Below are 23,784 nucleotides of genomic sequence, written 5' to 3' on the forward strand. Positions count from 1 at the left end.
GATGGATCATAAACTGTAAAGCAGTACTTGTGTCTATCAGAAAATTCTATTTTATGTGTGAATTTGAAGTCTTATACATGAGGACAGATAGAACTCTTTTACTACATTATTGGAGACTTATCAAAACCAGGATGCTTTTTTCTTGAGAAGATGAAAAGTACAGAGATAAGCAAGGAAATAAAGACTGAAGTTTTAACCAATAATATTTTTGTGTGGTTATCAGAGGAATGTAATAATTAATCTTTTAATCATTCTAAAGATGGTGTGAAATCATAATATCTCATCTTTTCTAGCCTCAACCTGCCATTCTTGATCTGAATTACAAACAATAAGAAAGGAGATGATTTAATGAGCAACTTTGTCATGTTGCCATTTTGCCTTAGTCAAAGGCAAATATCTAGTTTTGCCTCTAAACTAAAATGGAACAGACTTATGTTTCAACTATGCTCACAACTGAGGCAAAGATAAACGGAAAACTCAGGGCTATTTTAAAGCTAGAATCAGTATCTTCACATTTTCAGAGACATAATGAAATACACACTGTTAAGAAGAAGCAAACACTGATTTACTAGAAAATAAAATCCATTTTGTGAAGAAACACACATGTGTGAAGTTTAAACTGAGCTAAATCCAAAATGAAAAATTTCACTCACAATGGCAATAGGTATGTTCTTATTATGAGAGAAAAAAAGTGTCAGCATGATTTAATCATACTCTATAAATAGGCACTTCAATAAAGTATATATTTACACTGGCTTTCTGGATGCTAGGGCATCACAAAGTAGAATGGCTTTATTACAATGGATGGAAGATGGCAACTACTTAGAACCCAGTGCCAACATGGATTATAACAAATCCAGTGAGTATTTTGTTTTTCAATTATTCATAGAAAATTTAATCCTGATTAAGTATCCTTGGGCAGGAATTCATGGGTAGTTGATGACTGAAACCAACATTTATTTGAAATGCTTCTGTTAATTTAATCTGTGTATATGGCTTAATTATGATTGAATCCTCAATGTAACAGAAATGAATTATATCAGGATTAAAATTCTAGTACCACATCACCCATTCCATTTTCTTTGCCTTTTTTTTCTCTCCTTTAAAAGATGCAAGGCTGCTGTTTTAATTACCTTTATGTTGCTATGTATTCCAAGCCTCAAAAACTATTCAGACCTTGATTTACTGGATGAAATTTTTAGTTAAATTTACTTTTTTTTTTTTAAAAAGGAAGACATAAACCCTATTTACATTCCCATCAGGATTTTAACCGGTATGAACATCAGATGCAAAAAAAGGTTTTTCTTTACACCCATAATAAAGGAAAGTTTCTTGCAGTCAGTTGTGAACATTTTACATATGTTTTCTACATGATTCTCCCTCCTTTCTTTCCCCATCTTTACATTGATACATAAAATGCATTTTCTCTAAAGCATGAAAATAAAAAAACCCCTTTTACTCATCGTTATGCATCACACCAATTTCACAACTGGCTTATTTTAAACTTGTTTGAGCACGTAGATGTTTTAGGAACTCCATTTTATAAGGCCTTCAAACCTAGCACTGACACAAAGTAATGGCATTTTTGATGTAGGTGAATGAAGAGAAAAGATTCATTGTACTCTTCTGTGATACAACTCAGCACCACTTGTTAAACAGTATCTATAAAACTCTTCAATATTTTTCAAGACTCTTCAGTATTCAACTCCACAATATTTTTAACACATTAATCTAGGAATCTTGTCAGACCAAAGGTCTGTGAAGTGCTTTGATATTATCACTCAGTTTTCCAGTGAAACCAATGTATCACACACTTGTGACAAAAATACCTGCATATTCAAGTCATTATTGCACATTTATTACGTAATGTATTCTTCCTGAACATCTCAGAAGTGATGTCGATTTTTATGTCCAGAGGATATTGTTAGTGGCAATGTCACTGATGACAGTGAAGATACTTCCCAATATAGACTATGAGATAGAAAAAGTCTGTAGAGGATAACCATGGAGATGCACTGACAGAGGATAACACCTATGGTAATAATCTAGAGACAAAAAAAGAGAGAGAAGGAAAAGAGTAAGTGAAAAAAACTCTCTCACTAAGCAAGCCACAATAAATTTCTATCAGCATGAGTGCTTGAGGTTTAACTTTAAACCGTTTAACACCGCTGCAGTTACAAAAGATTTGAACATGCATTTTAAGTCCAGGAATCAGACTCTCACACCTGGCTGTTTTTAAATCAGTAGATAGCCCTGGGCAAGTCACATAACCCTTCTGGCAGTCTCTGTTCTGGGGAATTTCAGACTTGCAATTCACCACCCATGCAGTTTCACAAGCAGAGGTGATGTTTAGATATTCTATTCTTACAACAAACAGAGAAGGGGGGGCGGGAAGAAAACTTGGAAACACTTTGCACTAACACAATCACAGAGCTGAGGATAGTGATTTATCAATCTCACTTAGCCAGATCTCTTTCAGTTCAAGTCTCTTCATCTGCAAAAGCTGTGTAAGGCTGTGTTTATCAAATGCCTAAAGGTGTAACTTGTTTCTGAGAAAGCCCAAGTCTTTATGTGTAGGCAATCCTTTAAAATGCATGTTTTTGTTAAACAAGTATGGTATTTATTGATTGTGCATTTTATTGTATTGAGGTGCATTTGAAGAAGCAAACACAGCTGAATTATCATAGTGTAGGAAATGCAGCTGCACATAGTGGTTAAAGTTGCTCAAATGCAACGGCAGAGCAATTGTAGTCTTCCTTTAGTAAGCTCAAAATACTGCAAAAATACTTCTTTACTGACACCTCTGGAGACTGTCCTCCTGCCCTGAGGATGTTTTCATCAAGCAAAACAAAAAGTTTCTTCATTAGTATCTCTAGAGGAATCAATTTTTTTCTGCCTAGATTTCCTTTTTTTTTTTTGTAAATCAAACACAGAATTTAATTTATTATTTATATTTAATAAAACCTTTTTCTTTCCCTTACATATCCTCTACACAAATAAAAGCTCATTTTCTGAATATATTTGCATACAAATGCACAGATGGTTATAAGCATAAAGAAAAGAAGAAAACCCTATGCTGGAACGAGGCAGTCAATCACCTGAGAATAGTGGTGCACTTCATCTGAACATGGCAGGCTGCACACACAGAGTTCTCCAGTTCCCAATAAGTATAAGCAACCAAGAAACTCAGCAAGTCCAACTTTGTTTTTAACTGTTTAGAGCTTACAAACCAAACTAGATATTTGGACAGACTTCTTGATCTAAAGAATACAGTTCAGCTACAGGTTCCCTGACCTATTTAGCCACATAAAGCTTTTAAAGGATGAAGACTAAAAGGCAAACAACAACAAAAAAAATCCACTGATTTATCTTTCTACTCCCTTTGTTAAAAGATTCTCCAAGATGTTTTTAATTAAAAGCAAACAAGCAAACAATAAAACAAAACACCCCCTCCACATTTTCCTTTGACTTAACAATCTCCCCCTCTCCCTCCCTTAACCTAGAAATGATTACCCTTAGATGATTCGAGCACTGTATGCCTTTGTAAAATATGACTCACATTAGCATCAATGAGAGCTCTGTGACTAAGACTTTTCAAGTTGCTTTGGGGTCATAGGATTAACAGCCTAAGAGCATGAGTTTGCTAACAAACATTAAACATGAAGAACAACTACTATTCAAATTTCATCTCTTTTATCTTGCCTGTACATACCTTTTCTCTTTGATATTCTCTGAATATTACAGCAATGGTTGCAAGACATGGGTGGCACAGAAACCAGAGAATGCAGGCCTAAAAAAGAAGATGAGTATAAGTTGTATAATGACTACATGCCAGCTTAGAAGAAAGAGATGACAGTTACAGGAACTACATTTACATTTCTGTCTATTTTATGAACCCATTGTTTAATTTTCAATCAACATAACGAAAACCACACAATGAAAGGTGGGATTTCTGTTTTAAAAAGCTCTATACTCCTTGTCAAATTAAAAAGCCTACTTCAGAGTGTGATGACAGGGTGCAATGTAATCAAGTCAGACACTTTCTTATGGAGGGAAAGAGCTTAGTGCTTCAGTCAACTGCATGCCATGATTATATTTACAGACTAAGGGATCAGTTTGCTTGATGTAACCCATACTTTGGCAAAGGTGATGTAGAACTCCCTTTTCAGTGTGCTTCTCTCCACTGTGATAATCTGGTACAGCCCAGCAGCCAGGGACAGAGCTAGGCAGACTCTGAGGCCAATGAGCAGCCCGCTCGCCAAGCCATGGTGCGAATGGTAGCTGTGGTGATTTGTATCTTCAAACTGCTCCCAAATTAACAAGAAGCTCTGAAAAAGAACAACAGCAAAGTGCACTTAGAGTAAACCAGCTTACATTAACTTTCAACTAACCTTCCCATCACAGATTAAGTTATCTGGTAATGCTCCAATCTACTTGTTAGGGACTGCCATGCTAAGCAAAAAAACCCAACAAACCCTATTCTGAAATGCTTTTTGCTGTGACCTATTACTGCAACTGGCAGGGACAGAGTCTTACTTCTTGGATTCTGTAACTTTTAGAAAGCTTGACAAGTTAAGGTTTCCTCTAATTTGGATAGAGGGAATGTAGCACCTTAGAAAAAAACGTGAAATAATCACCTGCACACTCGTCCTACTCTGCAGGAAGACCACTGAAATGATTTCACAGAGCTTACAGGGAGGTGTCTCCTTTCACTTGTGATCCACAACCTGTAAAGCTTGTTTCAAAGGCAGGCGGCTACGCCTTTTCTTTAAAAATCCTAACAGGATTCACTTTTCTTTTCAAAGATGGGGAAGTAAGAGGGTGGTGCTGCTGCCCCTTTTATACAATAGCCTTAAGGCTCAAGCATTCACCCAGGTTGAACTTGGATCTCCCACAATTCCCTTCTTTGCCTAAAGGATATCCAATTCACATCTCCCACCTCCTTGGAGAGTGCTGCAACTGCCAGGCTATAGGGTGTTCTTGGGTGGGCCACTCTCCACCCCTTCTATTGAAGCTGTGCCATTGTGGAGAAAAGAATTCAGCATCAGCTAGGTCAGAAACTGTGAGCGAGCCTGACTTTGCAAACACCTGGCTCAGAAACCTCCTAGGGTCTAGGAAAGGGAGTGTCACAGGCTCCAAATGCCATTCCAACATCTGGCTGAGCACTCCAGCCAACAGATAACTATATAAAAGATAGTAACCCCCTTCTTAACTCCCAGCATTGTATCCATCTGCTGCGGAATCCAATTTCTGAGAGCACTCTGAGAAACAATATTGATATTCTCCAAGGAAAAACAGACTAACAAGCACCTAATTTCTGAGTTTTAGTTGTGAAGAAGGTGCCAACCAGTTGCATAAAAAAATCTGTATTGCTGAAGAACACCTTTTCAGAACTTTGGGAATGCTAACATTGTGGATTCTAATTTAGAAAGTTTAGACTCTCAGAGCATCTTGCAGCAGCTGAATGGCATTTTAGAACTTGAATATACACTGGAATCCAGTCCACCTACTGCACATATCTAACTTGCACTGAGGCTTCAGGTGCCTAATAAAGCAGGTTTTTAAAGAAAGGTAGGCAAATTTGATGAGTGAAGTAGCTCTGAAGGTCTTCAGAAGCAGACATTGTATAGCTCAATTTAGAAATATAAATTAGTCAAATTCCTTTCTGAACACATTCAAAGGCTTTCTCACTACATAAAGACAAAAAGGTTCCTAATATTAACTTTTTAAAAAATGTGTAATCCACCTGTGCCTTCCAAAGGTGGGTGGCCTTGAGTCTCATCAGCTGAGTATTAGAATAATGTGTGCTTAGAATATCCTCAGAGTACTCTCCTTCTTTCCCCCTCCCTTACCTAAGGGGGATACAGCCCTGTCATTTCACAGCTGCTCTCACTTCAGTCACTCCTCAACTACACGGATGGAAAATGGAAGGATGGGAGAGGGACAGACGTAAAGCATGAGTGTTTTCAACATCACTGACTACTAGTACACAATCTGACCAACAGGCTTCGAATGTTCTCACCATAATGATCAGAAAGAGTGATTTCAAGCAAACATCTTCATATGATCAAGTTACTTGACTGAGAATTCTGTCAAAGAGTAAGACTGAAATAAGACTAAACTGCTCCCGAATACCTGAGATACAGCACAGTGTTTGGTAACGTTGTGTCTACAGCACTAGTTTTGGCATGAAATTGATGAATTCCTATCACAGAAGTTATTTCAGTCCAGTTAGAACATGCTCAGACAATGAACAATGTTTCTACCAGTTACAGAATCATTGCAGTTTTGTGAGCATTTTCCCTTTTGATACTTACATTGGGAACAGCCAAAATATTTAACTTCCCTGGATTGTACATATTCTGCTTGAGAAAATAAAAGGCTCCCTGAACTTACGTATAAAATCATCCTGAATCAAGCGTCTGGGGGGAAGCCATATAGGCTGATGGAGACAGAACTGTGATACTGCTCTAAGAAGAAAATATCACTGGAGCCTACCTTACCTTAAAAGCCAGAGCTCATGAAGGCCTGAATTTTCCTTAGTCTACACCAAGAGTAACAGCAAAGAAAAAAGCCACTTTCATGGGAAGATGACAAAGAACTGGAGTAAAGGGATCATGAGAACAAAGCCCAAATCCTCATAGGATAATAGTGTCTGACAGCAGAGTGTGTTCTGGACCAGCCCTTTAAAGAGTGTAAACAACACAACATCAGTTGATCAAAGGCTGTGTATGGTGACAGGAATGTGAGATCACAGAAGTCCAGTTCCCTTCAGCTTCATTGGATTATTCCAAAATAAGCAGAAGGCAGAGGTGCTAGAGGCAGAGATGGAACTGTCAGTGCAACACAGCGTAAACTTGGACAAAGTAAATGCATCACTGCCCTTTCTATGAGCTGGGGCTGTTCCCACTCACCTGGGAAAAGCAGGATGCTACAGAAAATGGTGCTATCAAGTGTTTCTAGGTAAAAACAGACTAGACGATCTGTTTTCAATGAAGAAAAACCTTCATAGACAAGCATGATGTTGAAGTTAAAACCTTTTTGGTTGTGAAGTATTAAAAAAATAATTAAAATTTGAGAAATCAAGGTCAAGGAACTCTAAGGTCTTGACTATAGAAAGCAAGTATCAGTTCACTTAGCTGCAAAATCAGGAACAAACTTAAAAACACCAGACATCAACCTGCTGAAGTAGACATCAGAGACATCTTTTGTTGGCAGTGAGCAGAATTATGTTTGAGGTCTGAGAAGAAATCAGGAGGGATAATTCTAATTGTTATCCAGAAGAACAACTGTGCTTAGGCTGTAGACAAAAGAACTGGATGAGAGAGGAAGCTGAAGAGCTGACTCACACTATGTGTTGTCCAACATTAAAGTCACTGCTTCTTCATAAGAAACAGGATGACCATCTCCTGTGTACATAATACACTGTTCAAAATGCCTGACTTTACCTGTATATAATCCTGACCTATCCTGGCTCACAGGACACACCAACCACTGTCCAGTACTGGCCTTCCTCTTCAAATACTAGAGGAATGGTGGCCACGGATATCATCCTGATGTTCCAGATATACAAGCAGAACCTCCACATCCATATGAAGAACCAGACACCCTTTATGTCATGAGAAAACAATTACGGTAGAACTCCTCCTTCCCTTCACGATGCCAACACTGACTTTATGACAAGCCAAGATAACTTATCAATCTCCAGCAAAGACAGGTTCTCATGGGACAGATCACCCCTGAGAGGTAAGGGGAAGGGGGAAGCAAAAGGGAAATTAGAAGGAGCAGCAAGGCAAACTAGCTGTTTCCAACCATATCTAGTACTGAGTTATCTGATGTCACGCAACGCAGTACAGCAAAAAATGGTTTACATCTAAGGTCAGAGAAGAGCTCATTCTGAGCACACCTAAGAACCCTTGTGTATGGTGATGTCTAATGCAGTAAGATTCTATGCCATTTTGATCAGGTTCAGAGCAATCAGCTATCTTTCCAGAATCATTGCCTACAGTCTGATTAGCCTTGAAAGTTGAAACTGCTCTGGTCTATGTGATGGGAAGGGCCTGCCATCAATAAAGGTCTGTACAAGGCTTGTGATTCAGCAGCAGAAAGTAGGATTTTTAATGAATGCACAGCAGCCTAGGAATCTTTTATTCTGTGGCTGAAGTAAAGAACAAGTTAAGGCAAAGGGAGATGCTAAATGGCAGACTTGTCCCTCCTTTGAGATGTTACCTCTTTGCAGCTGCAAAGACCACAAGACATTTGCTGACTACGAGGCTGTGTCCACCCGACACTGAAGGCAACCCATAAACATAGCCCAGGAAATTGCTAGTGCTTCTGAAAGAACAATAAAAAAAACCCAAAAACCATAGCATCAGAACCAAGAGGAGAAAAACCCCTGAAAATCTGTGGAGCAATTTGAACTAGTAGTAGGCAAACAGGCTCAGATAGCTTGCTAGTCAAAACTGCATTTAAGTTGAAGAATAACATGTTTCCTCAGGTTGTCCACTTCCTTGACTATCCTGAAGATAAGATGAGGACAGGTATGGGAGAATGTCAGTAAAACTAACATGGTGGAATTTCTATCTGCTGCATAAGGTTAATGCACATAGTTTCCAGCAGCCTCCAGTCCTCAGAACATCTCTGATTATCCACATGAAGTGTGTCCAACCTCTGGCATAAGAGGAAGATGGTTCTCCCATAAGAATCGAAGAAGGTTATTCGTTTTTAGCCATTAAAAGGGCCAATTGAGTGTTTATAGCAGGTCAAACATCCATGTCAATCTAGACAGACCAGCGAAAAACTGTCTAAATCCTGTTTCCCCAAGCCCAAGAGCTGCACTCTGTAATTAGGAGAACAAATCTGACAGAAGGTGTATTTTGTATGTACTGAACCATGAGATGGAAAATATCCTCTCCAGAAGGGATACTCTTGGTGTGAGGGAAATTTTGCCAGAGACAGTAGACACTGATACGGAGGTGCAGAACTACTTGGGCAATGGCATATTCCAATACCCAGATTGTGTTCCTACAAGACTCCTGCTGAACCTGACACTCCCAACCCATGGAGATGTGGTAGAGCTGTGTCTTACTGGTGAAAAGTAAGACAGACAACTGTGTGCTAATGCAGCTCCAGTGCTGCTCCAAGAGCCAAAGGGTGTCTCATGGACCAGCCTTCAGGGAAGCAGCTCGCATGTATGATGCCTGCCCCACTTTTACCGTAAGTAGCAACCAAAATAAGATCAAGCTGATGATACTGTCTATTCTATGTATAGTAAAGGGAAACAACAATGAAAAAGTTTCCAGTCTCAAGCAGCATAGTACTAACATACCCATACATATGCACAAGTGCAGAAGCATGAATGAAATTAAATACTTTAGAAGTCTTCTTTATTACCAGCATGTAAAATTTCTGGATAGGTTCATTCCACCTTATTTTGACACCCATCCTTAAATTTCAACAGTCCCATTGACCTTAACAGCCTTTGGTTTATATTCTTAATTAGCAAGAAATGCCAGCTCTCAGCTATTCTTAATGTTCTAGAAGTCCACTTATTTAGTTTAGAAGCAGCACTAATTACAGATATTACCCAAATGGTAAAAAAATCTTCAGTATAATCTCTTCCTCATTACTGTCTCCAGTTTCTCCCTGCTCTTCTCTTTCTCAATGGTTTTCAGATTCTCGTCTTTATGATGTGATTTTAAAAAATTTGTTTACAAAAGGCACCACCAGGGTTGAATGATTTCCATTACAATTTACTTTTAAGTTACTGGTTTACTTAACTTTCTAATTTATACTAATGGAAAATATTTGAATGAAATTATGTGTCAGACCATTTGCATATTTGCAAGACCAATCCTGCACATGAACCTTTCAAGAATTCCCTTCCTTATATTGATTGAAAGGACCATTAGACCTTCTATTTGAGTGCTTGCAAAAGGAGGGCACTGATGATTTCCGTGTTTTCATGACAAAGACTTGGTCACAGCAGCTTTTGTTGTCTTTCCTCCCATGATGCTGGTCATCAACCTCCATAATCTAGTTCACAATGCCTCAGCTGTACTGATTACAACTATTTATAGGACCACATTACAAATCAGATCAATAAAATGACTATGCAAAATTTTTTTACCTTTTTTTTTTTTCAGCTTAGGTTATTCCACTAATCTGGTTCACAGTATAATGCTACCAACAATTGGCACAATCAGGAGTTTGGGAAACTGTGGGAACTTCTTAAGTGGTTTTACTGCTAGACAAAAACATACTGTGGAGCTACATCTTAAATTGTTAAAGTAAAGAGAAGGTGGTGTTACCTATTAGACATACTGGGTGCACATTATGCTGTGGGCTTTTTTCCAGTCTTGATACTCCCTCCCTCATAAAAATTAAAATATTGAAATTATTTGGTTCACAGTTCTGTCATACTTAATAGCAGCTGTATACTTCAGTGTAAGAATGAATATGAAATACAAACCTGTGTAACAACAACTACTACAGCAATGCCGGTAGACGCTGGACTGGAATCCCACTGAAGAGGTCTGCCATGAGATTTCTTCATTCTGCCTATTGTCCAACCCATACACAGACTCAACAATAAGTACAGCATTTGTATCTGTGAGACTATATCACACACTATTGAAAACAAAATAAAAATGAATAAAATTAAAACAAAAATAAAGTTTTGGATTTTTTTCCTCTATCAAAGAGAAATGTTCTATATACCCGCAAATGAACGATGGACGCTTATGCCTCTGTATCACCTTTTAATTTTGATGACTTAGATTAGAGGAGGTGGCTTTGCCAGAAAATGTAGCTATTTTGTGGAGTTTTCAGTGACCAAACAGATCACTATCAGCTTTCCTGCAGTTATGCTGCAGATCTGCAAGAACATGGGCACAGTGCCATGTCCTTCCAAATCCCACTCTTGTGTCAGAGTAGTCTGGGCTCAGGAGTCCATCTGCATAAATAGACTTATACATGCTAAAGAACTAAAATCATATGTATGTTAATCATAGTGCAAATATGCAACATGATGAAATGAACTCCTTTCTTCACTCTGAAGAACTTTTGTTCAAAAATCAGATAGTTACATTGTCCTTTGAATTAATTGCACTTTGTCTTGAGGATGTAGTAGCTTCCAGAAGAAAGCACAAATATTTAGGACAAATTCCACTCTGAGATACTTAAAGGGGAAAATATAATGAATAACCTTAACACAAACTTCATTTAGATCAACAACTTGTCTGTATTTCATTTTATTAAATGCAAAGTACCTTTACCTCATTTTGCTATGTCCATTTTTACCTGTTTGGGAACAATTAACACATACTCCATAAAGTTACATTCTTAATCAGTGTCTTAAACTTGTGTTTAAAGCTGCATCAGAATAAAGAAAACTTTAAGCTAGGATATATTAAAGCCTTTATTTGTAGGCTTGCTGCAGCACTACTGACAGTAGAAGAACCTGAAGATTTCTTTCTGGGTGATTGTTAGCTTTAGACCTTGTAAGTTTTTGACTTAATGAACAATTTTAAAGTTGATGTTGGGATCTGACTCATTGTACTGGCATACCAGACATGTAAAAGAAAAATACATTCTTACACTATGTTTATTGTAAATTTGGTTCAGAAACTAGAGACTGGGCACTACACGCAGCAATGCTTTCTTTTTTGCTTCATTAATGTTTTAGTTCAATTAAATTTGTTCCTTATTTGTAATTTTCACTTACACTATCAGGTACAAGAATAATATTTCTGTCATAAAAAAAGCAAAGCTCTACTTTAATACAGCTGGATTGTATTAAAAAAGATAAATATCACATCTACTAAAAATACTGGCACAGGAAATGTTGCCACTGTACAGAAATTAATATGGATACAAGGGAAGTGCATCAAAAGAAGATCATGTACATATTTTCCTGACATCCAGCAATACTAGCAAAATGAAGAGTATAAATCAGACTTCAGAACATAATTCCTGGGATACGCTCGGTATTCTCAGAGTTTACATGCTTAAATGCTTCTTAATGTATTAAGACAGTCACTGTTTAAGATCCGTCAAGACCTTTTAGTAAATACAAATTTCATAATTCTTTAATAAAATCAACCAGCACTGATTTGGGGCAAAAAAATAATCATGGAGTTATTTTCCAATGCTATCTTATTGAGAGACAGTACTCACTAGAAAAATAATTGTTACATGAACAAAGGCATGCCAAACCAGCGTCACAAATCTAAACTAGAAAAATGACTGAATAATTCTGCGTGTTCTAGGGAGCATTTTCTTTTCTGTCATTCCTTAAGATAAGCTGCCCTATTATAGCCAGACATCATCTCTCCATCACATCATGGATATAGGTACTGCTCTGCTTCAGTGTGGTAACAATTCAAGTGGATTCCCACATAAATTTGTGTAAGACAAAAATCCACAACCAGCTTTAATCTTTGACATCCTATACACTTTGCTAGAAAGAAAAAGGGTGATAAAAATTTTAAAGACTACAATAATCTCACAATATTCAAGGTCAGTGTAAAGTCACGTTACTGAGCTGATACCAATTGTCTGATTTCATCACAATTCACCTTTTTTGACTATTCAACAGACACCAAAATGGTCATTGACTCTTCACATTTTCTATTTACCAAAAGTTAAAAGGACAGCATTGGCAATGCTCCTGAGTGCCAGCATTATTTGTGTGGTTTATGCGATTGGGTTAGGTGGTTAATTAGACTGAGGATCAGCTCTTTATACGTGGTAAAGACTACATCATACTAGGAAAAGAATAACTGCTTGAGATGGTATCTGAACAAGTTTTTAGGAAGATATTCTGGCCACACTGCAATTAACACAAATTTTAACATTTATTTTTCACTCAGATTTCTCCTACCTATAGGAAAAATGGTATCCTCTTTCCCCTTCAAACTATACTACTTGCCATCAGCCATTCGTCAGAACTGCCACTGAAGCTTTCCACATTTCTATTACTTCTGCTCTCTTACTGTTTTGGAAACCACCAACTTCAGAGACAGTAAGAAAGTAAAAACTTTTCTAGCTGAACTTAAGAAATTCAGCTACTGATTAAAAAATAATATTAATTATAATCTTGTATAAATAGAAGTGGGCTTTTTATACAACACATATACCAAAAAAAAAATCTAACATGAAGCTATTCTCTCTGAAGTTCTGGCTGGATAGTTAACACTGAGGTGGAGTTATGACTACCTCCATATTCTCCATTTTATTTAATTTCATGACATGAGAAGGAATGTTTAATTACACAGTTGCTGGAGTGGCTGCAAGGAACTGTCAGCTCAAATAGTTAAAACAAGAAAGAGGCAATTATTGTGGTGCCAGGTGCCATCAAGAGGCTGGTAATTCCAACTGCAGCCTTCTAAATGAACTCTACAAAGGGAACTATTTCTCTGTATAGGCTGTTACTCCCCAACACTATCACACTACTGCAGTGCTACTTTCTTGGGGTGCTTCAAGCCAGTCAAATGGAAATGTATTTGCTTGGAATGATGCCCCAATTCTTCAAAGGTGAACTGCAGGAAAAAAACCCCCAAACAATCCAACAACAATGGAGAATGAAGAATGGAACACGATTAAGTTAGTGCATTTTGAAAAGGCATGCTACAGGAATTTAGTTCCAGTGAGAACTAATATCTATACAGAGTGAAAGAAAATGCTTCGTTAGCATCAAACCTTCATATAAGCATTTTTTGCATCATGGTGATCATAAAATTTGTGCTGTAAAATACTTTTCCATTTAATAATCGTTAAATTTGTCAGTGAAATGACAAATTCTATAAAATATGATTAAGTTTCCTAAAAAGCTTGGCTTTCTAGATCTAACTCCATAAAACTCTTCAATGTATTGAAAGACCTGCTCAGGTGATATTCATGTCTTTAAGTGTTCATAGCAAGGAATCTAGAGACAAAAAAAATCCTTTGAAAAATCCTAAACAATATCACAGATATGCAACTTAGATTACAGTTACTGTAAACACATAAAACATTTTTTTTTCTGGAGGAGCAATTTTTAGTATTTTATATTGAAAATCAAACTATGTGATCCAATACCATAGTATAGTCCAGCAACAGCATTTGCTAGTGTATTATACAAATTCATGGGCAGGAATATGTAAGAAACAGGGGACAGACTCACATTCTGCCAGACTTCCCATAAAAGGAGCTCCTATCCCATCTCTAGAATAACTGAAAAAAGAACAAAAAGATTGTGTTTTTAAGTGGGCGTGTCTTAAACGAGTGTTCTCTCTCACAAGTACATTTAGGCAATGATGCAGTTCAAAATCCAGTCCTGTATTTTGCCACAATCCCTCCCAGGCAACTCATGCACTGATCTTTACAACACATTGTTCTTCAAGTCTAAAGACTGAAAGCAGAAAAGGATCAAAGGTACCTTGAGAAATGCAGGTAGTTGGCAAATGCTGAACCAGCCTGCAACAGTAATGCAATTGTCAACACCTTTAATACACCATGCATAGGTCCACGCTTCCTAATTGTTTGCCACAGGGATTGTGCATATATGCATGTAGTTATGAAGTATGCTAGGACAAGCAGGAAAAAGAATTCATGTAATCCTGTGGGGAAAAAAAAAAAGAAATACAGCTTAGTTTTACAAAGAAACGTTGCTATTAGGAGCAAATAACTAAAAAAAAAAAAAAACCAGTGTTTTTTTTTTAATACGATCATTGGGAAATACTTAACAACTGTTACCCAAAAGTGTTAGTAGACATAAAAGGTCTAAACCCTAGTCAATTTTATCCAAGAAATTTGGTGAATTTCATCAAAGAACTGATTATTATTTGATCTGATTAAGTGTTTTGAATCAACAATACCTTTTCTGAGCAGAGAGGTTTGCAGCAGAGAGGTTACCAGACTAGTATAAAGTGCACAGTTTCTTGATACACACAAAACAATTGTAGCTCATTTGATCAGCGAGTAATATATTTAATACAGGACTCATTTTTAGCTCTTTTTGCTTGTTGTTTGATTCCGTAAAGGACAATCTGAGGTGAGAGAAACCCCAAACAGACTTCTACTTAATCTTTTTAACCACTGGGTGTCACCCTTCCTCCACATAAAGCAGGATAAGAAGCATAGGTGATCAATTCTGAAAACTTACAGATAAAGAAAAGTAGCACAGAAAACAGTAATTCATTCTTAGCATGCATTTTTTGCACTTGTCTAAAAAAAAAAAATTCCCCAATTTTTTTTAGGTTATTTATAAAACAGAAGTCCTCTAATTTTCAGTCTGGTAGAATGCTTCCCTTAAGACCTGGAAACCTTTTCTATTGTCAGTAAGCTTTGCAACCCATCAGGAGTTCCCAAAGGGTCAAAGCCAGTGAGATATGAGCAAAAACAGGTAGACAAACACTTCTCACAGAAAACTTGTTTTCATTCTCCAACCTTCCTTGAAATTTAGTTGTGCCCATAGAATCAGATTCTTAAAAAAAAGCTTTTTCTCCAGCAGCAAAATAACTCTGGTAAAAGCTCCCCACCAGCTCCACCCAGAGATTGGGAAGAGCAAGTATACACATTTCAGTATCTGAGCTGAAAAACATTACAACTGGATGACTTCTGATTAGTAGCTAGCATTATAGCTTCTGTGACTGAAATGAAGCATTTTGGACATACACACAGGAAAATGGGAGAAAAAGAGCATAAGGTAATGAAGAGGACTAAAAATTCCAGGCCACTCTGCTTCTCTTGTACACCAATACACGAGCATGATTTATCAATGACAAAAGTATGTGGTATAGATCAAATCTTTCTTTCTGCTTCAAAAGATACCCACTGAAGTCGGCAACGACTGTGTAAGTTAAAGTTATTTCTCACCATGACGAGTGAGAACGCTTGGAAAACTCTTTAGGAAAATCAACTAGCTTTTAACAAACACTAAGCATTTATGATAGAACACTCCTTCCAACCATAGACTGAGTGTAGATTATTGGTTTGAGACCAAAAGGGGTTAGGAGAAAGCTGCACTGAAAACCCACTATAAAAAATACAATTTTCAACCTGTCCCCTCTAAGTTTCCTGACTTTCAATGAACCCAGCTGACAAAGTAAAATATTACATGAAATATCTTACTTCAAAGCTCTTCAAAATGCTACCTGTTCAGCTGCCTTTAGAAATCCTGGATTCCACTGACTTGATGTCTTACGTAGAAGACCATATACAATAAGATTATTTCCCAGGGATCTGAAGTCAGGCCCCCTCATCTACGAAGGCGAACATCTTAATCACAAGGTGACAGCCTCAAGTTCATTCCCATGCTTTCCTTATTATTCATTTAATTTTTGAGATGTTCTGTGCCAGGCCACAGCCTAAAGTAACTCAAGTGAAGGAAGACATAACTAAAACCTTCTGCAATGATTTTTAGTATGTAATTTTCAGTTGCCTGCATGAAATAAGCAAGAAATGAAGCTGGATCTTCTCTCTGATACCCTCTCATTCTAAGTTTCTATGGAAAAATGGCCAAGATTATTTCCCAGAGATTCATTTAAATTAAAAAAGAGAAAGAGAGATGAAATGCTCCTCAACTCTTTGAAAGTAGACCAGCGCACAGAGCTTCAGTATTCATAGCAACAATGCAGGTTTTAATTCTGAATTAACAGAAGTGTTCTTCTGCAGCTCTGAAAGACATGGCATGTACAGCTAACCTTGCTTCCTACTTGTTAGATCTAAATACATACATCCAGCACATTTACACACCTTCTTACTCAGCACATAAGCTGTTCAGAGTTCTGCTTCCCAGTGCTCAGTCTTCCTACAAAATTAATACAGAGCTGAGATGCCTCTGTAGGAGTCTCTACATCACTTTAGTGGGCCATATGATGCCATGTGTAACTGCTTTGCCCCTCGATTTAGCAATTACTCCTCTTTGAGAGTAAGTTAATTAACCTAGAATTCACTTCTGAAGGCCAAATTTACCAAATAAAAACTAGCAAGTTTATAGAACTTAAGAAGTTAAAGAGAGAGGTTGTCTTACTATGAGCCTTGAAAGCCAGATTATTAATGTGCTTTCTTGCAGATTCTGCTAAATATTCCAGTGAATATTTTCTTCCTTTCAAAAACTGAGCTGCCTTTGTTCCTTCTATAATCTCATGAGTTCATGAGTGACAGCAAGGCATTTGATTCTGAGCACAGCAATTAGGCTCATCCTTGGTATATTCAGGTTCACTCTGTACAGGAAGGCAGACTAAGCCTACAGAGCCCTTTCCTCACAACAGACCCAGGTGAGTGACATGCTGATGAGCCCTCCCAGAGCAGTGATACTACTCACTGCAACCAAGAATACATTAGGCTGGATTGTCTAAAGCATACAATTTTATGTAGGCATTTCTTTAGCTGCTGTCTTGAGTTTTTCTTTGGATGCTTAAAGATTCAAAATTACATTTCTTAATTATAACAAAATCAGGCCTGACAAAGCTAATATACAGCCTGTGACTAAGACATAAAGATCTAAACACTGAACTGAAATTGTATTGGCAAAATGGTTTACCGTGCATGTACTCTTATTGCACAGAATCAAGTTCCACACATTTAAGGAATTTCACTAATTAATTAAAATCAGGTGTTAAGTTTACATTCAAGTGGAAGATTACAATTTCAACATGTTCAAAATACCTATCAGCAAGGATTTTAACACTGACTTTCCTTGTGCATCTATGCTTCTAGTCAGGCAAGTTTTGGAAAGTCAGTCTAGGGAAAGGAAAGGATTTTTCTGTGATGACAGAAAAGGAACTCAAGTTTGCTCGTTGTACAAAACCAGAATATGAAGTATAAGAGGCTCTGCTATCCGTTCCCCATACTCTTCCAAGCACAGTAAGTACTGATTTGAGTAATCAGATCCTTAACTTACAAATCTAATTTTAAGAAAAAAAATCTTACCAGATTCCCCTGCGCTAAAGTGATCTAATGGATTCCCTTCTGCATCTGGGTTTAGTAAGACCATTTCAAACTGAATATCCTCGGATTCAGAATAATTCTCTTCGCAGGTAAACTTGTCTACATAAAACACATACCATGTTTCCGGATAAGGAATCTGGGACACTGTCAGATTTTGCTCTGTGTGGTTCACAGTCACTTTGGAAGAAAGCACAAAAAACAAAAATAGGAGTAAATACTTGACTAGTTTGGTTTTAGAAAACACATATTTGAATGAAGATAAAACTTAAATCCAGAGCATCATATACAGGTTATAAACTACACACAGTAGAAAACATACTGAGTTTTGAAAGCTATCCATAACACCAAAGACCAGACCTCCAACTTCAGCTTTTTTTTCAAGTAGGTATGGACAAGTGTTGGTGAGGACACTGCAACCCACCTTTCACCTCTGCTGGGAGGGCTCCCTCCTTCTAGAAGCCAGAAAGTGCAAACTATGTCCTTTGCTTAGCATTTTCCATCCTCTAGTTCTGTACTGACAGGTACTACCTACCAGGTACTTCTGCAGTATGGAAAATACCTTTGTGAAATTTATTTGACTTCGCTTTCAAAGATTTAGAGCACCCGACAGGAACAGCTGCATGTGAGCTCAGTAAACACCACCATGCATACTTTAAAGGTGTAAATCAGTATTATTTCACAGGATCTTCCCCAAACTGTAACATACTGAATTTCAATTGACAGTTGCGGTGTGAAACCATTGTGTAATCAAACTGCACATTTCAAATCAGATTACATTTAAAAATGACTACATAAGATACTCATGTTTCATCTTCTTGCTATCTTACCACTACTTTTGCCTAGAAACAACAGTTAACCAAGCAGTCTCTTCAAAACAAACTCTTGATGCAAATGAAACCTGTGGCTCTCTATGTTTGGCTGAAACTGCAAGAAACAAAAGCTACTGAACTTGAGTACAAATCAGCTCAATCATTTCTCTGCAGGAATAACAGAATAATTCACCTTAATAGATAAAGATGACAATGGCTAAGGATGAAGAAAAATTTAATTAAAAAATCCACAAAACATTTTTTTTTGGTGAAAGGCCTTTCTAAATAAGAGCTGCAAACATACCTCATTTTCCCTAAATATTTTGTAGACAAAATTTAGAACAAGTTTCTAACCTGTAAAAAACTTCAACGTAATTCCAATAAACGTGTTTCAACTGCAAGAAGTTATTTTCTGTTCCCTTAAGGTATGAATGGAGCAACATTAGAATCCAGGAAGAATTGTAGTGCGTGTCCTTGCAGCAACTGTCATGAGGTACAGGCTTGGACAACACACAAACCAGTATTGCATATGGTGCTCAATCCAAATGAAAGGCAAACTGTGACTGACAGGAGTGGCTTTACTCCCCATGTCACTTCTCAGCTGAGTTCTGACACTGTTATTTGTACCAAGAGTAAGGGATTACACAGAGTGTGTTTTATCAGTTCCCTCTCAAACCTGTAAGCTGACTCAGAAGTAGAAAAGCAACTGATTTTGCCCTAGATCAGCAAAGAAATCCGACTCACCCTGTGGTCATACAACTCCAAACAGAGCAGAAAACAGTGAGTACACTGCTGGGACAAGTCAGGAACAACAGACCAACTGCCAGTTATTCCAGCAGCACTTCTGTCCAGCTCTGATGAAGTATAAAGAAACCACATCCCCTACAAGTGACATCTATGTAAGGGTTCATTATGACAAACATTACATGGTCAATCTGCTACTCTTGGGATTCTGACTGCACAAAAGAAATGTATTTTAAGTGACTACAGCTTCTCTTTTAAATACATTTGAATGAAGCATGTAACACTAATTTAATTTCTTAGAGGAAAATTTATGCTTAAAGTACCATTATGACAAACAAATGGTGCAAAAATTATTATTTCAGTCTGTCTTCTAGTTACACAACTCAATGCTTCAGTGTTTTACTGTTCTTTCACATTTAGATGGATACTCAAGTTAAGTTTTATCCTGATTAGCTCATCTTTAGTACTCTATTAAAAATTTTCTTGCATGTTTTGAACATTGAAGCATGGCAGATTCGTGCTATCATGAAAATATAATTTTATTTTCGTTCTCTCCGCTTTGAAAAATGCCATTTCCATGGAACTGGAGAATGGGAGCCTCCTGACAAGTGAGAAACACTCCTTTGTAAACAAGAGGCAAAACGACAATCTATGCATTCTATACTGGTATAACTCTTAGCTCAAACATTATAAACAGCTGAATGTGAGATTCAGTAACAAATATCAAGTTATAAAAATAAAGAGTGAAATAGCATTAAGTTATAATATAGGAAAGTTACAAAGTAAGGTAACATGATGCAGATTAATGTTTGCAGGGAATAAAGACTTACCATGAGGTAGTGAAAGAGAAAGTTTACATGTACAAAATTACCCTTTTACTTTGTACTTGAGCTACACACTCCCACCTTACAAGCATTTGCTTCAAAAGTTTAGAGGCAACTTCAGCAGGTTCCATCACTTTGCCTCTAGTTTGTTTTTCATTCCACTGCAATGAAAGTCACAATTCAAACTCAAACAAGTCAAGAATCTGACTGTCTCAAGCATTCAGATTTTTTAGTTCTTCAGTTTCTTAGTACAAGGGTACTCTTTGTAAATTCTCTCTCATACCCAAGATAATCTATTTTATGGAAAATTTGAGATTAAAAAAAAAAAAAAACAAACAGAAAGAAAGATATTTATTCCAAGCAGAACTAAGAAAAAAAAAATCTCTGTACTGAATGACTAAATGAAAACTTTAGCCAAGTATGTACCCTTTCTGAGTTGTGAACATGTGAAAGCATGAATTGGAACTGGTCATAAAGTCTGTCTGTTTCCACTAAAGCCATTGTTTGTCATTGATTTCATTTTCCAGCAGCACATTAAATCATAACTTGCAAACAAATTCTTCTGAAGTGATACAAAGAAAGAAATTTTATTTCCTTGTAGTATTTTTAATTGTAGAAGACCAATGTCCTAGTTGATGCAAAGCCTAAATTCACTGAAATGAATATTCTAAACACATAGATAACAGAGTTCTAAATACACAGTAACTCTGTAAGGAGAAAAAACCCAGTAACTCACTCGTCAGCTGAGCTTTAGAGAACTTCTCTGTACAGCTGTGATCTTGGACACTGTTCTCCAGCTTCTGCCATTCCTGTGCTTGAAAGAGGTGAAGTCTAGCTGCTTTTGCCACAGCTACTGCTATGTTCTTGATTCTGACACACAGAAGACCATGGTCACCTTAATATTTAAAAAACAAAATCAACTATTCTGTCTTGATGTCAGTTACAAGCAAACAGTGTGGCACAGATTTTTCTTGTACTTAGCTGCAATACACCTTCATATTATCCTAAATTTTTTACCACTACTTCATGCTTAGAAGTATTTATGGTCTTTCAGAAACAATTTCTATGTCTCTCATTAAGAAACCAGTGAATGTACAATTGTCTATGTTGTACTTAAACAAACCTTAACTATAGCACAAGCTTCATTAACCTTCTCTACTACAAACAGCCTTCCCTCCCCCCTCTTTTGTAAAACAGACTTCCAGATAATGTTTTTTCCCTTCCTCCCTCCCACCCCAAATGTTATTGTTTCCAAGCTAAAGACAGTCCCTCAATAGTCTCAGTAACTCGTTCAAAGTCTTGTATTTTATGATCTCTGTGGCATGACTATGAGCATCACAAGGTAGCTCTTAAGTATAACACCAGAAGAACTTATGTGAATGGACTTTCGTGTTATGGATGGATTAGAGCTAAAATATTAATTATAGATGACAGATTGAGGCAATAAAATCAAATCAGCAGTGTTCTCTATGTGTCAGGCTACCTGTAGAATCAGAGAACAGCAGAATGGCCTGGGTTGGAAGGGACTTGAAAGCCTACTTAGTTTCCAACCCCTCTCCTGTGGACAGGGACACTTTCCACTAGACCAGGTTGCACAAAGCCCCATCCAGCCTGTCTTTAAAAACTTCCAGGGATGGGGCATCCACAACAACTCTGGGCAATCTGTTTCACCACCCTCACCGTAAATATTTTTTTCCTAATATCTAATCTAATCCTCTTTTTTTCAGTCTGAAACCATTTCCCCTTGACCTGACACTATAGGCTGCATCTTGACACACAGAAATATTTTAGTCCTTTTAGAACTAGCTCATTTGACAAAATTTATCTTGCCTGAGTAATTCCACAACCCTCAAACTTGTTTTCATTACTTCTTTCATATATTGCCATAGACATCTTTAACCTAGGAGTATCCTAAATTAAAAGGTAAAATTTACTGGAGAAGAAAAGTCAGTAAAATGTTATATGAACTACAGTTTAGCTAAGATTTTGAAATATTAACTGAAGGTTCTAAAGAAAGCTTCACTAAGACCCAAAATGGTTGTTGGTATTCATGCAGGAAGAGAGGTATTTCTATGCAAATATGCAACATATATCTGAACACCTTCACTGCTCATCTTCAATTTTGACAGTCTTTTCTCAGATTTAAACAGTGCAGTTTTTTCCTTCAGATCTATTTAGAGCACTAGTTCAGTTAACTTCTAGGACAGTGCTAATTAACTGCTTTCAAGTCACTTCATAAGCTATCTCCACCCTATCTATCATTCCTCATTTAGTACTGGAAGGTCATGCTCCAACTCTGTTTTGCTTATGTCACGTTCTCCTGCTTCCCGTTAGATTCTGAAGCATCTGCAGAACTGTTCTGTCACAAAGCCCAATGGGAAAGAAAAACAGCCGAAGCTACTGAAATGCTGAGCACATAGGAAAAGCAGGTTGACCAGCACAGCCTGGCTAGACATGACTCTTGCCATGGCTACACACATCTCTTTCTGTAAAGTAAAACTTCTCTAGCACGCACAGCAAGCCACTGCTAGGGCTTTCTTTCAGCAGGAATAGTAGTCAGGAATTATTATTAAGTAAATACTAACATTCAGAAATTATGACTAACAAGGAGTTTTTAACACCGGAAAGAAAAGCCAGCGGGAATAACCAGGTGAGAATTTTACATCCTCATGCGCGGCGTCACCAACACCACACAGCGACGGGGCACAGCGACGTGAAGCACCGCTGCCATTTGGGAGAGTTCCAAGAGGGAAGGAGCGATGCGTGTCGCAGTGGGAGCTCCCCTGCTCTCCGGGACAGCCGGCCGGGAGTGTCCGCAGGGGCTGCGGGGCACGAAGGGAGGCACAACGCCGCTCCGCTCCGCTCCGCTCCCCTCCGAGAGCCACAGCGCGGGAGGGGCCGCTGCCAACTGCTGCGCCCGGGGCCGCCCCGCCGCGCTCCGGCCACGTCCTGCTGCTGGCCGGGACCGCCGGCCCCGCTGCGGCGCTGCCCGGACAGCGCATGGGACCTGTTGCACGTCCCGGCACAGGAGGCGAGAGAAGGAGGAAAAGAGGGAGAGTGCGAGGGAGAGAAGTAAGGAAGGACGGAGAGCTGCAGGGCTGACCCCGCTCCTCACCCCGCGGCCCCTCCGGCCGTCACCGGTCCCCCCGCGCCCCAACGGCTCCTCACAGCCGCCCCCTTCCCCGCGGCCCCGTTCCAGGACGGCACAGCCGCCGCTGCCCCGCTCTCCTGCCCTCGGGGCACCCACCGTGGAACTGGAAGTGAGCCACGGGCCGCCACGGCTCCCGGCGGGCGGCGGCGCTGGCGAAGCCGCCCCGCAGCGTCTTGCCCGCGGCGAGGCCCCAGCAGCAGCCGGCGGCGGCGGCGCTGAGCAGCCACAGCAGCCGCCACCGCATCGCCGGGAGCCGCCGGACACCGGGATCCTCCTTCCCCCTCCCGCGCTGCCCCCTCCCGGTCACGTGACGCCCCCCGCC

The 23,784-nt window shown here is 38.5% G+C and overlaps 1 protein-coding gene across 1 annotated transcript; it reads right to left on the bottom strand.

Moving 5' to 3' along the window:
- Positions 1-543: 543 nt before the first annotated feature.
- Positions 544-23,730, bottom strand: GPR180 (G protein-coupled receptor 180). The gene is made up of 9 exons (XM_084227101.1): positions 23,559-23,730; positions 21,048-21,206; positions 17,917-18,111; positions 14,420-14,600; positions 14,165-14,214; positions 10,472-10,629; positions 4,137-4,328; positions 3,713-3,790; positions 544-2,045 (listed from the first exon to the last, which is right to left on the bottom strand). Exons 1-9 carry the CDS (start codon positions 23,704-23,706, stop codon positions 1,887-1,889), a joined length of 1,320 nt encoding a protein of 439 aa, XP_084083227.1. The 5' UTR covers positions 23,707-23,730; the 3' UTR covers positions 544-1,886.
- Between the last annotated feature and the right edge of the window lie 54 nt (positions 23,731-23,784).

The sequence above is a fragment of the Fringilla coelebs genome, assembly GCF_963513975.1.
Source record: "Fringilla coelebs genome assembly, chromosome: 2".
Classification (NCBI taxonomy): domain Eukaryota; kingdom Metazoa; phylum Chordata; class Aves; order Passeriformes; family Fringillidae; genus Fringilla; species Fringilla coelebs.